The sequence below is a fragment of the Hemibagrus wyckioides genome, linkage group LG01 (genome assembly GCF_019097595.1).
Source record: "Hemibagrus wyckioides isolate EC202008001 linkage group LG01, SWU_Hwy_1.0, whole genome shotgun sequence".
In the NCBI taxonomy this organism is placed as follows: Eukaryota; Metazoa; Chordata; class Actinopteri; order Siluriformes; family Bagridae; genus Hemibagrus; species Hemibagrus wyckioides.
In genome coordinates this window covers 25,913,900-25,929,824 of record NC_080710.1, presented here as the reverse complement: position 1 = coordinate 25,929,824, position 15,925 = coordinate 25,913,900, and the positions used below count along the sequence as shown (strand labels likewise).

At 39.2% G+C, this 15,925-nt stretch overlaps 1 protein-coding gene across 3 annotated transcripts in view; it reads left to right on the top strand.

Moving 5' to 3' along the window:
* nrp1a (neuropilin 1a) overlaps window positions 1-13,249 on the top strand; it is a 64,533-nt gene extending 51,284 nt beyond the window's left edge. For 2 of the 3 annotated variants that reach the window (XM_058388161.1, XM_058388178.1), the window contains 9 exons: window positions 2,380-2,711; window positions 4,085-4,229; window positions 6,667-6,774; window positions 7,653-7,700; window positions 9,004-9,147; window positions 9,278-9,555; window positions 9,732-9,825; window positions 9,984-10,034; window positions 10,752-13,249. In XM_058388161.1, coding sequence (XP_058244144.1) covers window positions 2,380-2,711; window positions 4,085-4,229; window positions 6,667-6,774; window positions 7,653-7,700; window positions 9,004-9,147; window positions 9,278-9,555; window positions 9,732-9,825; window positions 9,984-10,034; window positions 10,752-11,038 — 1,487 coding nt within the window. In that variant the 3' untranslated portion in view covers window positions 11,039-13,249. The remainder of the gene's footprint in view (window positions 1-2,379; window positions 2,712-4,084; window positions 4,230-6,666; window positions 6,775-7,652; window positions 7,701-9,003; window positions 9,148-9,277; window positions 9,556-9,731; window positions 9,826-9,983; window positions 10,035-10,751) is intronic. The other variant, XM_058388170.1, reaches the window with a different exon arrangement.
* The last annotated feature ends 2,676 nt before the right edge of the window (window positions 13,250-15,925 follow it).

Sequence of the window (15,925 nt, the reverse complement as noted above, 5' to 3'; positions counted from 1 at the left end):
AAACTTCCTGTGTTTGTTTGCGAATAAGGCCATCTGTGCGTGTCACCACCCGCCCCACACACCCACCCCAATCACCGGACTGGCAACTCGTGCAATGACACATACATACATACACACACACCCAAATACACAAGGGCATGTGCATGGGGGTTTGTCAAGAACTTCCAAAACACGCATCGAAAAAAAACTCCATTAATGTGTCTGCAAGAATGAATTAGTCAATTGTTCTAAGTGATTCATTCAGTACAGTAGGTCAGGGTGACTGCGGGTCCTTAAAATACCATCGTTTATCTGAATTGTCCGAACATTAACGCGTCTTAAAAGAGTCTTAAAAACAAATTGACATTTATATTGCAGTCTACAAACATTTTTAATTACACAGGATAATAAAATGGAAACAGTGCAAACAGATCACACATCACACTTTAACAGTGTCATCTGTAAGGAAGATTAGCTGTAGGTTTCTATTTAAAAGACTTATTAATACATGTGTTTATACTTTTTTTTTATTTTTTAGCTGCTGAATATTGATTTTGGTCAGAAGGTGTTGTCTATAACAGCAGCTTTGGAGATTCAAGTCATAGGATTATATTAATGCTCTCACTACAGGGTCTAAATCCAGCTTTAAAGGGTAGATTCTTACAGACCAGCAGGTATCTGTGCAAAAAAGGAATTAATCGAAATTATTCTCTTTTATATATATATATATATATATATATATATATATATATATATATATATATATATATATATATATTTTTTTTTTTTTTTTTTTTTTTGTGGATATATTGACCAAGTTCTATAAATAAAAGCTTTTTGTTTTTCAGTGTTTTTGAAATGCTGGACTAATGACCCATCCTGTACATTATGGTTTCTATAGTAACAATTTACGATGCTACAGTGAAACTACACAACATGCAGTTATGAAAGCCAGGAATATATTTTAATCTTGAACCACCAACAGATTCTGAAAGTAAATTCCAACATAAAATGCTAATTCCCAGCACCATCATTGGGCATTTTTCTTTGCTCTCTGAAGCTCCCAGTGGAGCACATCTGAAAATCGCAGGGAAGCGTGTTTATCCGTTCCAGAGCTGCACAGGCAGCATTGATATTTCACACTGCATTAAGTCCATCTGCGACACATCTCAGAGTGTTTTTGATGCTTTCCTGATTCACAGGAACTGAACTGATTTTAGATTCTAATATTGTTTCAGGTCATGAATTTACAAAGATTTTTTTTAAAGTGTGGTTTCAAAGAGTGGCTTATGTATTTATTGATGCATAGAGAGCCCATGTGACTCGAAATTTCCTTTTGAATACAAACAAATACAGCAAGAATAGTATAAAAGTACTCAATATTGTGCAAAGATTGTGAATGTAACACTCCTGTGTATGAAAGCGCACTTTCTCAAAAAGATTTTTGAGAGTGCATAGACTCACCACAGGACTCATTAGAAGGTAATGTCTCTTGGATCCTGTAGACTGTTCCTAAGAACTGCTGTTGTAATCAGCAACTCATTTTTCTCAATAAGTTCACCTTGCTTTTTCTGAACATCACACTTGCTTTCACTCACTAAAACAACATCTGTATACTGAATGTTTACTAATCAAACGATAAGTGATAAGTTCCTCTCTCATGCCTTCTCATGGAGTTTTTCCTTGCCACCTTCCTCATTAGGGATCTAAATCTGCATCCAGATTTCTACCTCATGACGATGTCTATAATTAAAAATCATTATACAAAGAACATTGAACTGAACCGAAAACAGATAAACATGCCCACTATGGAGGGAAAAAGGTTTAGAAACATGAAGACAGATTACACACCACATGAAGGTGCTATAGTGTTGAAAACAGAAGAAAAAGAGAACAAGCCAAGTGGGAGTGGGAGAATCAAAGACAAAAGAAAGGGGTCGAAGGAGGGGGAGAGAAACTTGGTGCATGAAAACTAGAAGCTCAGATGTGAAAGGTAGAAGCGCCGGGGGAGAGGAGGGTTTTAATTAGATACCTGGAGACAAACACCGCAGGCGGGTGAGTTAATATGCAAGAGGTCAGAAAAGAGAGAGAGAAGTGGGGAAGGTGGAGGAAAGAGAAAAGAAGAAGTAGGGTGGATTGACTGCTTATCTGTGCATGCTGTTTCTTCATTTTCTCTTGGGTGCTGTATCTTTGCTCTCTTTCTCATGTTTCTGTCTCACCAGATGCCCGTCTCTGCTCCATCCAGAGCTCCATTTTTTTTTCTCTTCAAAGCTCACTAAGACAGCTGTAGACAGCAATAATACTGTACATATTCTCTCTATGGTTCATCTGTCTGCATTTCTTCAGCTAAGAACATTCCACTGTCCTCTTACTTTCTTCTTCATCTTTATCTCAATACAGAATACCCATGTTCAGGCATGCTGGGAATGGTCTCAGGTCTAATCGCCGATGATCAGATCACCGTTTCCTCACACACGGACCGTAGCTGGGTGGCGGAGAACGCTCGGTTACTGACCAGCCGCTCAGGGTGGACTCTACTACCCCAACCACAGTCATACATGGATGAATGGCTTCAGGTGGACCTGGGTCAGGAGAAACTAGTGCGTGGACTGATCATCCAGGGAGGGAAGCACCGCGAGAACAAGGTCTTTATGAAGAAGTTCCGTTTGGCCTACAGCAACAACAGCTCCGACTGGAAGATGGTGATGGAGGCCAACAGCAACAAACCCAAGGTGAGAAGAAAACCTCCTGGGGTTTAGTGATATGTAAAAGCAAAGCATATATTAGTTATTATTAGCGTATTCTGGAGATAATAACATCTTGCATACATATTGTTCTTGCAAGATTATCACATGATCACAAGATCTTGCAAGATATTCTAATGTATTACGTACATTGTGAGTACAGCCAGGTGTTAGTACTGTTATAACACTTACTGCTTCCTTTGTTACAAGAATAATTGTGATAAAATCTATTTTCGTTCTACGTGGCATAATCACATAAGGATGTTGTAAAGATTTACTGTAACACACTTCCTTTCCAAACATAAAAGGCTCCTCAAGGAGTGCAGTTTATTAAACAGAAGTATTGGCACCCCAATAATTGTTAATATTTTGCAAACCTTCCCTAGAGAAAAATGCAGCACCAAGCCAATGTAATGTCTCACAAGGTTGAGAGATTGGAGATGCTGTTCTGATTTTTCCATGCAGTACATTTTAATCTCCTTTAGGTTTTAAATTATTCAAGTGAACTGGCCTTTTCAGATCAGACTACTGATTCCATAGGGTTCAAATCTCAGTTACTATAAATACAAAAAGTACATTATGGTACGCTGATTTACATTACCTTCAAACCTTCCGCTGTAGTCTTTTGCATAAAATGCATTGCAGTTCTGATAAGTAGGATGGATGGATGTGTGGGGGGGGGGGGGGGTCGATGAGAAAGGAGGATTTGCAGCAGCTGACTGTAAATGTGTTAATGCCTCATTGGTATGCATTGTGCATGCAGTTCAGCCACGCTGCCCTCAGGAACAGCGAAGAGAAGAAACACCTCATGCCTGTCAGAATACACCAACAGACATCTAGCACAGGGGCTTCTGTAGCTGATTTAAAAGTCCTAGTTATACAGTCCCTCCTTTCTATTCTCTCTCATCCTCTACTCTGTCCTTCTATCCATGCTTGAAGGAGACAGGAAAAGTTAACAGTGAAGCCCATTAATTCTCTTTCATGGCGTTAGCGTTGTAGACCTTTCTCATTACTAGAGCATGCGTCTCTCCTTCTCTTTAATTCTCTCCCTCTGATTTTCATTCTCCCGTGGTATTCCACTGCGGAGAAGGAGTCTGCTGAAACTGAAGTGAAAGGCAATGGGAGATTTCTCCGAGCGAGACACCCTGCTGCGTTGGTAGCTAGCAGGCTTTTGCTCTAATGTTCACTTCAGATGTCAATCACTGACTGGATTAAGGCTTTTGGTTGTTTTATTCGCAGTTCTGTCCCACTGCTTCCTCTTTTCACATCAATAAAGAAAGCGCTTGAAATGTATGGCTGAATTCACACATATACTCTATCATAATGACTCTTTCATGCTTTTTCCCTCTGTCCCTGTGCAGCTTTTCGAGGGGAATATGAACTACGATACGCCAGTATTGAGGACAGTGGAGCCCATCTTGACACGCTTTATTAGAGTTTATCCAGACAGAGGTACACCAGTAGGCATGGGGTTGAGACTAGAGCTGCTGGGCTGTGAGTTTAAAGGTAGGTCTGCATACAGTATACTCTTTCTCTCTCTCTCTCTCTCTCTCTCTCTCATTATTTATTTGTCTGTGTCACTCTCTCATTTTCCTTCATAATGTCCTCCGTTCTATCAACAAATCAGTGGTAAACTAAAGGGATTTAAAAAGAAATAAAAACAGCTGAAAATCACACTGTGTGGTCCCTCATCATGGAGGAATAAATACAGATGCTGCTTGGCTGAACTTGAGCAGATCCACTCAAGAGGTTGAACGTAAAGCCCCAGGGTTTAGCTTTCTTCAAGATTTGTGCAGTTGTGCCACACATGTACCATCAAAGGATTTCTTTTGCCTAAATAAGCATCAGTGTATGGCCCTCCCTAATGACAGGGACCCTCTGAAGAGCAAAAAGGATATCCAGTCCATCCTCTGCAAATCCCATCCTTATGTTTTAAAATAAATCTCCACCCAGAAACACATGAAATATGTTTATGTTGAGATATATATGACATGTGTAGTCGCAGTATTTATGTTATCGCCATCAGTTGTTAGCAGTAGTGTGTCACTGATGCCACATTGCTCACTCGCAGGTATAGAGAATAGGATACAGAATAGGAGATGAGCTAGCTGGACAGTCTATAGTACTATAGTCTATAGTACTAAAGCGCTGCTGCATTGCTCTCTTTTGGTAGAGATGAAGCAAAAGCTAATCTCCGCTGTCAAGCAGTATTGTTAGTAATGTAGGAATTAGCTAGAGTGAAAATGCTGAGAAGCGAAGACCTAACAGTCACAACTCAATAATAAATCTTGGATACCACTCAAGATCCCAGGTTAATCAATAATAATAAAAAGATATTTCGTTAGCCAGACATTAATGGTGGACACAAGTATGTCTTACCTGCTCTTCTCCTTCACTTTTCTCCACTTTGTTTTTGTTACTCTACACCCATTTGCTCTCTCTTTCCATTTCCCTCTTTGAGCTCATTTAGGTTTGTTAGGAGAACATTCTCTGTTGAGACAGCATTAAGTGGATTTACATATTGGCTCTCTTGGAATCACTGAAGCTGGCTTATGTAAGCTACGGAATCCCACTGTGGGCTTTAGCTGGATGATAGCTTGTTTTCTCTGGCAAAGCCAATACACACACTCACGCACCACACACACACACACACATACGGACAATTCACAACAGTTTATATATGCTCACTCAGTCTCTCTGTGTCTCAGACACATGGTGAGAGTATAACATATCATGAAATCTACACACATGGGTGCTATATGTACCTGTAAGAATAACAGCAGGGTGCTAGAATGGAACCAAAGCGACTGGAATATTATTTAAGACTCTGTGATTATATGCAAGTACTGTAATATAATATAATACATATAATATTCCATGAACCCCTTTTTAGTCGACTCTAAAATATATTAAGAAATAAAAGGAACTACTTACTGCCTTGTCGCTTCATGTAAAAGCCATTTATTCTATCACTTTTTTATGTGGTTAATTTATCTGGGTCTCCTTTTTAGTATGCCGTTTTAGTTACACCCTATGTAGTGAACACATGTAGCGAGCATATATAAGATTGGAGGTCATTAAGCAGTTGGTTTACATATTGCATAAACAAGCTTGCAAAACATATTGTAGCAGAAACTGTCAACATATGCAAAAAAAAGAAGGTCAGAGATCAAATTTATGTATTTACTAATTTATGTAGCTTTCATAGATTTATAGGGTCTGGTTAGTCTTTAATGGGGTCTGATCTGCATGGCTTGTTAAAAAAAGTTGTTAATGGAAACAGGGCACTTAAAGATGATTAGACAGAGAAGTCTGCATTTATTCCTTCCTTCAAGCTGTTTCATTTTATGAAGGAATTTCAGTTACATGGATTATACAGTACAAAATATCCGCTCTGTTTGTTGCAGTAGAAGATTATTGGCTACTTCAAATCTTTCGGAACAAATAAACTTTTACTCCTGTGTTTATGAGCAAATCCATCAGGCAGGATATTTTGACCCGTCAGACTTTCAGTAATCACTTCCAACTCCTCCTGTCTGCGCTCACTTCCTGGTCTCTCCATCTCTCACTCTCTGTCTCTCTAAGTTGCTGAAAGCCTGGCAGGCTCAGGAGCCTCTCATTATAAGTTGTGAGTAAACGGAGGGAATCCGGCTGTGAGCGTAAGCAGGCAGAGCCACAGGCAGCAGGGCACACGTCTGACTAATGAGAGACCCGAGTATGCCTCACACTCACATGCAGACCGAGCCTTGGGTGGAGCTGCTCAGGCTGCCAGGACCCACAGGAGCAGAGCCAAACCTCAGCACCCAGACACACGCCACACACTGGCGCACATGACACACACATACACGCAAGGCTTAGGAAAGGCTTCTGTTGCACTCTGTATGATTTGTGTCTTTCATGATTTTTCTACATTTAATAAAGCCTTCCTTCTTCTTTTCTCTAGCACCCACAGTGCCTCCCACCCTGCCCGTCCCTCCGACCACACCATCTGACGAGTGCGATGATGAAGCCAACTGTCACAGTGGAACAGGTGATGACTACGAACATACAGGTGCTAACAGCAGAGCCTGCGCCCCTTCCTTACTACCCCTAACTAACTCTACATGCTAAACTACCTTCACCTTTTCTCACATTCTGGCTAAGCGACTTCCACAAAGCATGTTGCTCTGTTCACATTTTCCCTATGCACGCAGGCTTACTTGAGCATATTCATGCTTCTATTATATAACCCATCCCTAATGGTAACTGACTCAGTTTATCATCCCTAATGGTAACTGACATCATAACCCATAATTTTAGACACTTAAATGTGATTTCAGCTGATGTTTATATGCCATCTCTGCCCTTTGCAGCAGCTTTGCGTAGCCTATGATATTAAAGGAAGCAGAAATATTTTTTTAAGTTGCATTGCTAACATTAAGCGAAATTTAAAGGTGCAGTTTGTAATTTTGTCTGTTGTAAGTTTTCATTCATTTCTAGATTAAGGAGAGGCCCAAATCTGCCTCATATTTTACACTTTCTAGGCCAATGACAAGCATGTACTGTAATTTCACCACTTTATTGGAATTATGTTACTTGCTTAACTGGAATCCATTGCAATAGATCTGAGTCTTTTGTTTCCTTTGTTTGTATCAGGCCTCTTTTTACATTTTTCCAGACTATAACTTAACCCCACCTTCAGTGAAGCATTATGCATTTTTGTCAAACTCATTGAGCAAATATAATTTTAAAAGATGGAGTTTGGGTGAAGAGGAATGACTGTGAATGTTTTCACCATGATTGCAGAGGGCTCTAAAATGACATACTGCTCCTTTAATCGTCTAATAGAAATTTACCCCTTGTGATACTAACAACTAAAGCTATGCAAGATGCTAAGGTGAGTTGGGTGCATATCCAGCTGTGTCTAAATTCACTTTGTCCTTGACACAGGTGGCACTACTGTTCCTGAGACCACTACAGAGATGAGCCCATTACCAGGTGAGACAGCTTAGCAGTTATATACACTTTCACGCATTATTTATTTCTGACCTTCCATTACATGGTACTCTTTTTCTTTCTTTTGTCTTAAGTAACTGTAAGTAGACATTTACATTTACTGGATTTGGCAGACGCCCTTATGCAGAGCAGATAAGAAGTGCTTTTCTGAGTTGCATAATTGTTAATGAGGGCTGTTATTATTCAGCTTGTTCAGCATTAACACAGATAAAACTGCATGCTAATGGACAATAACTGAGTGGGAGGACAAAACAATCCAGCTCTCTCTAATTAGGTTTTGTTTGTGTGCGTGTGTGTGTGTGTGTGTGTGTCAGGTTGGTTGTTTTGATCGGATGTGGGTGGAGCATTATTTTTTTCAATCCCCACAAGGATTGAAATACCTGAAAGTTTTAACCCTGTAGGAATTCTTGGCTGGTCCCCACAAGGGAAACTTTTTTTTCCCGAAAACCAAAGCATGAAAGCCTGTGTGTGGTCTGGATGTGTTAATATTAAACATTTCTGTCCATCCCAATTTGAATGTGGTTTATTTGCTATGTGAAGGATTTAGAAAGTTTGGGACTTCTGGTAAAACTTGTTTATGCCCAATGCCTTCCTCTGCCGCAGTCCAAATCCTCTCGAGATGGAAAAAGAGAAATAACTTTTAATTGGATAGCGGTATTTTTCAGGAACAGTGGCAGAGAGCCTTAGCTGTGGCTTTTAATGGAAAATTTTTTCCTCTTCACTGGGCAAATACTCAGCAGAAGCCACTGTGAATCCTCACGTTATTGCATTTCATACTGTCTAGAGAAAGGAAGGCGATGACATTGTTTGTCTTTTAACTGTTTTTTTTTTTCCTCTTGTCTGAATTTTACACTCGCCTGTTCTCGTCTTCCTTTCTTCCCTCCTGTCATACAGAAGAGAGTGTGCCCTGTATTAAACAGCCCCGATTTCACACCTTCTGCCTGTTTCATCAATATTATGCACATATAAATATCACTCACAAGATCTTGCATCTGCATAATCAGTGACAGCTTTCTGCATTATTTAAAGATGTTTTTTTTAAATAATCAGTTTAATTGTATTATTTTTGTCTCGTTTTTTTTTTAGCAGGGAATTCTACTGCCCCCTAATGGTGCAGCTTACAATACTAATACTGCAGAAAGCTGGCTGTTACTCAGCTGTCTTAAAAGTTAGAGTAATAGAAATAGCTGAAGTAAATAAATGACTGAAAATAGAAATCAGAATCTGAACAGATGATATAAAGGTGTCATGGTAATTCTAACCATCAGTGTTTGTGTGTTTGTAGCTTTCTTGTGGTTTGCGTGTGACTTTGGCTGGGCAAACAACCCCTCGTTCTGTGGCTGGACGTCTGAGGGAGGCAGCTACCGGTGGCAGATTCAGTCCAGTGGCACGCCCACACTAAACACTGGCCCCAGTATGGACCACACAGGTAACACACACAGACAGTATCACAAACTGAAACAATTTAGCTGAAAAATTTATCACCGATTCGAAATCACATTCCTTAAAGGATATCTCAGGAAGTGTCATTTCCTCAGCTTCATATCTGTTCTCTTCAGGTGGCTCTGGAAACTTCATCTACACCCTAGCGACTGGAGCGCAGAAGAAAGAAGTGGCACAGCTCGTCAGTCCGGCTGTTTTGGGTCAGGAATCAGATCTGTGTCTCTCCTTCTGGTATCACATGTTTGGCTCACACATTGGCACACTGCACATCAAGCAGCGTCACAAGAGCGGCAGCGAAACAGCAGATGTGTTGCTCTGGACTGTCAGTGGACATCAGGGCAACCGCTGGAGGGAGGCCCGGGTGCTGATCCCACATTCAAGCAAACCCTTCCAGGTGTGTGTATGAGAGAGTGGATCGAATCAACATATCAAAAATCATATCAGATCGTATGTGTAAGAAATATGATGGGGCAGTTGTTGTGCACCAGTTAACAAGACTATTAAGAGACTGTGCATTAATATATACCCTTCCATAGAACTGAAGTCTCACAAAAGCTTTGTGTTCATCAGGTGGTGATAGAGGGTGTAGTGGAAGGACAGAGCTTGGGAGACATCGCTGTGGACGACATTAAAATCCTGGAAATCAACACAGGGGACTGCAAAGGTGAGTCAGCCATAAAGCTCATAAAGATCAGCTTGCATGCTGATTTATTTAAGTCAGACTTAAATAAACCTAAAATGTTACATTTGAGTTAAGCTTTGATGGACCTGTCAGTGAATATAACTGTCTTCTGTGGTGTGTGTGTGTGTGTGTGTGTGTAGACCCAGATGTCCCTACAGAACCAATGCTACCTGAAGACTTCAGTAAATTCCGTATGTCTCCGGTTTTAAATTTATACCATTATTACTATCATCATTATTTATATTTTTATAGGTACAAAGAAGTTGCTGTAACTGACTGCTGTCTCACATACTTCATTTACACACACACACACACACATACACACACACACAATTACAGTAAATACCTTTCAGGAAGAAAATATAAACACAAAGTCCTTTATATCACTCAGGTCTCCCAGGCTTTCAATTTTCTCAAATTGTTAGACATATGGTCGAATCTTATATAGCCATAAATACTGTATAATCAATGCATCTGACATATCTGCTTATTTCCTACTCCATCACGCTTCAGTAGCACCTCGCTTCCTGCTTATTTATCGCATAGCTTTATATGGACATTCCATGCATGTAAAATAGATTTGACAGGATGGGAAGGCTGCCTGTTTGCATAGACATTTTCTGACTGGTTAATAAAACAGGATTGTGCATTACCCAGATGCTGGTTACAGAGCCCGGGACAGTCACAAATACATTTTCTATTTTAGATCATCTGTTTGGGACAGCTATGTAGATGTTTTGCCCAAAATGTTTTAATCACAGAAATCACTTTAATTATATTTTCACATTAAATGTAATCAAAATATGATTTAATTCCCAGATCATTATCTCTAGTTGTCAGTTATTCAGCATCTCTACCGAAGCAGCCTTCTTTGTCTATAAATAATACTGTACCTGTCCCTTCTCTAGCTGTGGACATCACCAACTTCCCGAAGATTGTCGAGAACAAAGAGCTCAGCGGAACAGGGAACATGCTGAATACTCTGGACCCCATCCTGATTACCATCATCGCCATGAGCGCACTGGGCGTCTTCCTGGGTGCCATCTGCGGAGTGGTGCTCTACTGTGCCTGCTCTCACGGCTCCATGGCCGACAGGAACTTATCAGCCCTGGAGAACTATAACTTTGAGCTGGTGGATGGTGTCAAGCTAAAGAAGGACAAGCTTAATTCACAGAACTCATACTCAGAAGCATGAGGCGCCAACCAATTAGAGGACACCTCTCCTCAGGGAGGCGGGCTAAAAAAAAATATAGACTGACGGCGCTCTCCCATTGGATGAGGACAAAGCTCTGAGGTTCTGAGAACCAATGGGAGGAGAACTGGGACTGAGCCGTGCTTTTCTCAGGAGCTGCAGTGAACAGAACCTACCAGTAGGGGACACTGTGTACAAAAACATTGAATTTGAGGTTGAAGGAGATGGAAAAAAACAAAAAAAAACAAAAAAGAATATGTACAGAGGATTTAGATGATTATTTTAATTTTTTTATTTTATTATTTTTTATTATTTTTTAGTTGCTCATTTTTACAATCGGATGCTGGTGTTGAGACCAATATATGAAAATGTTATACGTATTTATCTTTTCTTTTTCTTTGTCTGGGAGGACATTTTTAATTTTTTTTTTTTTGTTTAAAGGAGATGTGTTAAAAAAATCCAAAATGAACCATGTCTGTTAACCCATAATGGGACACGTATCTGGGGGTGTGGTTCAGTCAGTGCCTTTGGTACATCTTTCTTGGCCTCATTTGTTGATTTGTAAAAAAAAAAAAAAATTCTTTCATCCCTTTAGTTCTGGATCAAAAACAAACACACACACAAACAAAGGAAGAAAAAGAAAAAAAAAACAAATATTTTGGTCACATGACCCTGCAAACATGACCCGGTTTATTCATTGCGCTTTAATGTTAAGAGCCCACATATTGTACATACAGTAAGTTTTAATATATTTTATTGCCCTTTTGAACGAAAATGAGTTAAAAGGACAAAAAAAGAAGCTGCAGTATCCCTTTTTTCTTTGGTGTTGTAAATACAATCGTCTGACTGTTTTGTGAAGGTGAAAACGTGTGCTTTCCGTCATGTTCGGTTACTTTATCACATTTCCCAGAAATGCAGCTCAATATGTTAAACGCTGATGGTTCACACACATAAACACAAATACAAACACGCGCACACACACACACACACACTGACACTCGTTCTCTGACAAGTTACACGCTCCATGGATCATGGATGAGGCTCTACGAGTGCTTACACTTCACCTAGATCTCCCAGGCATTTCCAATTTATGGAAACGTTCACGCACATGTCAGCCATACATGATCACTAGGTCTTAAGATCTTAGGCTTAAAAAAAAAAATAAAAAATCAGGTGTAACATGATCTCTTTTTCTGTTTCTCTTGAAAGCTATGTTTTGAATGTTAGCCATCATGTCAGAAAAGAACATATCATCATCATAATCCTCCTGCATTTAAAATAATCCTCTCACCTCAAATGCACTTTGTCGCCATCTGTTTTACATAAAACCTGTGAATGGGAGGTTTATTTTATTTCATTTCTTATTTTTTTCAAGAATGGTGCTATTGTTTTTGTCTTTGGCGAACCATAGTAGCACATCTCTCTTCGCTGGCCTTGTTTTTCTGAACTGCGCCCATCCTCCTCATTCCTCGCTGATGTCACACGTGGTTGGTTGGTGAACGATGTCATCACATCACCATGACTTTTGCCTTGTGTATGATTTAATACAAGAACCATCACCTTGGCCCTTGCATCTGTACCAAAGGACTGTTACATCAAATCACACAGGGCTGCATACATACAGTACATGCAACACACATACATGTGCATCAGCTCAGCTTTGTATAAGGCACTGGACTTAGAACAGCATAACGGACTGATTCAATATCTAAAACATTTAATGCTGGCTTGTCATTCAACATCATGCAATGAAATAAAAACCTAAGAACTTCATATCACATGTAGTATAACCCAGAGCACTCCATCTCACTCCCTTTCTCTTCTCTCTTTCTCTCTCACACACACACACACACACACACACACCTAAACTGACTCATATTTTAAAGGTTTCTTGGTATGTTTCTGTGCTGTGCTGTGTTCTGTGGCAAACACGTTCTCTATTCATTTATCTCCAGTAGTTTGCAATGCCATGACCCCGTTTCTCAATGCTACGTGTGGGTTAGCTGAAGCTAAAGGCGGACTATAGCTTCAGTAAGGTTTAATGAAGAAAGCATACTGTAGCATCAAGAAGAAAAAAAAAGAAAAATGTTGCACTGATAGATATATTTAAAGAGGTTTATGTGTTTATAGCATTCATTTGTAAAAAACAAAATCTTCATTAAAAAAAAGGACAGTGTTCATTTTTTTATAGTTTCAGAATATGTAAAAAATAATTCTGAAATATATGGTTATTGAGATGTTTTCATTATTGAAAAGGTTATACAATTTTTTTCCTATAGTAAAGTTCCCATTTACCCGATTGGTTATCTTTGGTTTTGTATTGTCATTCAAAATTTGTGCTATAATTTGTTTTCCTTTTTTGTTTTTTGTTTTTTTCTTTTTTTACTCAAGAAGAAGGGGAGAAACTTTTATTTTCAATACTGATTCTGTAATTGCTGTTGTAGGAAGAAGAACCTGAATAAAACAGCAAGGCCTTAAAAAAAAAAAGAAAAACTGTCAATCGATGTTTTGTATTTCGACATTCTGCATCATGAAGAGAAAATCACAAATGTCTGCTGTCTCTCATCAACTTAGCTCAACGTACATTCCAAAGATTCAGATCTAATAAAAGTTTTCCTAAGACATGCTGGATAAAGTTGGCTTATTATTTCCTATAAATAATGCCTAAATATTGAACAGTCCTAGACACAGTAAGCAAAAGCCTTAAGTCCTCCCATTATAAATTTTCTCCCTTATAGAAATTTTGTATTAGCTGTTTATGACATGAACAGGAGTCTGTCTATATGTGGCCCTGTGATGGACTGGCAACCTGTCCAGGGTGTACCCCTGCCTTTCGCCCTATGTGCGCTGGGATAGGCTCCAGCAGATCCCCGAGACCCTAATTAGGAATAAGCGGGTATAGACAATGGATGGATGGACATGAACAGGGATGTAAATAGATGTTTACTGGCAGAACACACAAATCCAAAGGGCAAAAGCAGAGTCAAAATCAAAGGTTTCAAAAGCGAAGGATTCAGGCTATCAACAAACAGACTGTCCAATTTTATTTGTATAGCGCTTTCAGCAACCAGCATTGCCACATAAAAGCTTAAAAGAAATCCAGATGTAGTTTTAATGAGAGAGCCAGAGGCAACACTGGCAAAGAAAAACTCCCTGAAATGACATGAGGAAGAAATCATGACAGGAACCAGACTCAGAAGGAAATTCATCCTTTGAATGTGACACCAGATAGTGGGATTATAAATCATTACAGTGTACAGGTCTAGTAAAGACAAAAACTGTCCCGTATAAGCTGTTGAAAGGGTATTCAGCATGACCATATTGTGAACAAGAGTCCTAGAATGATGTTATGTTATGCTATATTATGATACTATATTTCTATAGCCTACTGTATCCAGATAAAACTGTGTGTCTGTTTGTGGAAGAGCAAATCTTTCAGAAATCAATGCAGGACCTTACACAATGCAAAAAAAAGTCTTAAGTACAGAAAGTCCAACAGAAATGGAGCATCAGGACAGAATCGGGCAGGTTTAGAGGGTGTTTAGAAGAAGCCACAGCAGTAGAAGTGTGACAGGATCAGGCTGTACACATATACCAGGCAAAACAATCTCGTTAACTTATATAATCAACATCAAACGCAGAACAGGGTGCTCTCAGAGATAACAGTGAGTGCGCACAAAAGTGATGAGCTAGGAGTGATCGTTTGTGATGAGCAGAGATTTGTGGTGCCTCCAGTGATTTGAATCAGGTATGCATTCGATCAGAAGTCCAGGGTCTGATGCTTGCTTTGTCAGAAATATCATAATTACATTGTGGGTGGAGATTATCAAGCTATTTAAATGGTCAAGAGATTAAATGTACTGTGATTAGAAACATTTGTATTTCATCCCTTTAGTTATGGATCAAAAACAAACAAAGGAAGAAAGAGAAAATGTAAATAAATATGTTTGTCACATAACCCTGTAAACGTGACCCGGTTTATTCATTGCTTTTTAATGTTACGTTCCCAAATGTTGCACATACAGTACGTTTTAAGATATTGTGTTGCCCTTTTGAAAGAAAATGAGTAAAAAGGACTAAAGAAAAGTCCTACACCAGCATACAGGTGTAGTAAAGACAAAAATTGTACCATATAGAGTGTTGAAAGGGTATTCAGCATGAACACAGTGTGAATAAGAGTCCTGGAATGATGCTATGATGATACTATATTTATATAGTCTACATTATTCAGATAAAACTGTGTGTCTGTGTGTGGAAGAGCAAATCTTTCAGATATCCATGCGGGATATTACACAATGTAAAAAGAAAAAAGAAGAGAAAAGCCTTAAGTACAGAAAATCCAACAGAAATGGAGCATCAGGACAGAATCAGGCAGGTTTAGGGGGTGCTTAGAAGAAGTCACAGCAGTAGAAGTGTGACAGGATCAGGCTGTACACATATACCAGGCAAAACAATCTCATTAACTTATATAATCAACATCAAATGCAGAACAGAGTGCACTCAGAGATAAAAGTTTGGTAATGTCACTACTGATGAGCTACGAGTGATCTTGTGCCTGAAGTATATCAGTGATTGCACCAGTGATTTGAAATAGGGGTGTATGTGATCAGAAGTCAGCAGAAATATCGTAATTACCAGATGAACAGTGTCACAATGTCAGAAATACGACACTGAAAATCATGTCATATAATCAGAGAGGGAATGGTAGCTCAGTGTTTAAGATGTTGGACTATTCATCAGATGGATATGAGTGGGTCAGTTGTATAAACACACACAGACATCCCAGAAGACAGTGAAGGAAGCTTGGGAGCAAAATGGTGGGTCACATCAAGATATAATCCTTGTAATGAAGAATTCTGGAAAATGGAGTTGATGTGAAATCAGCATTAA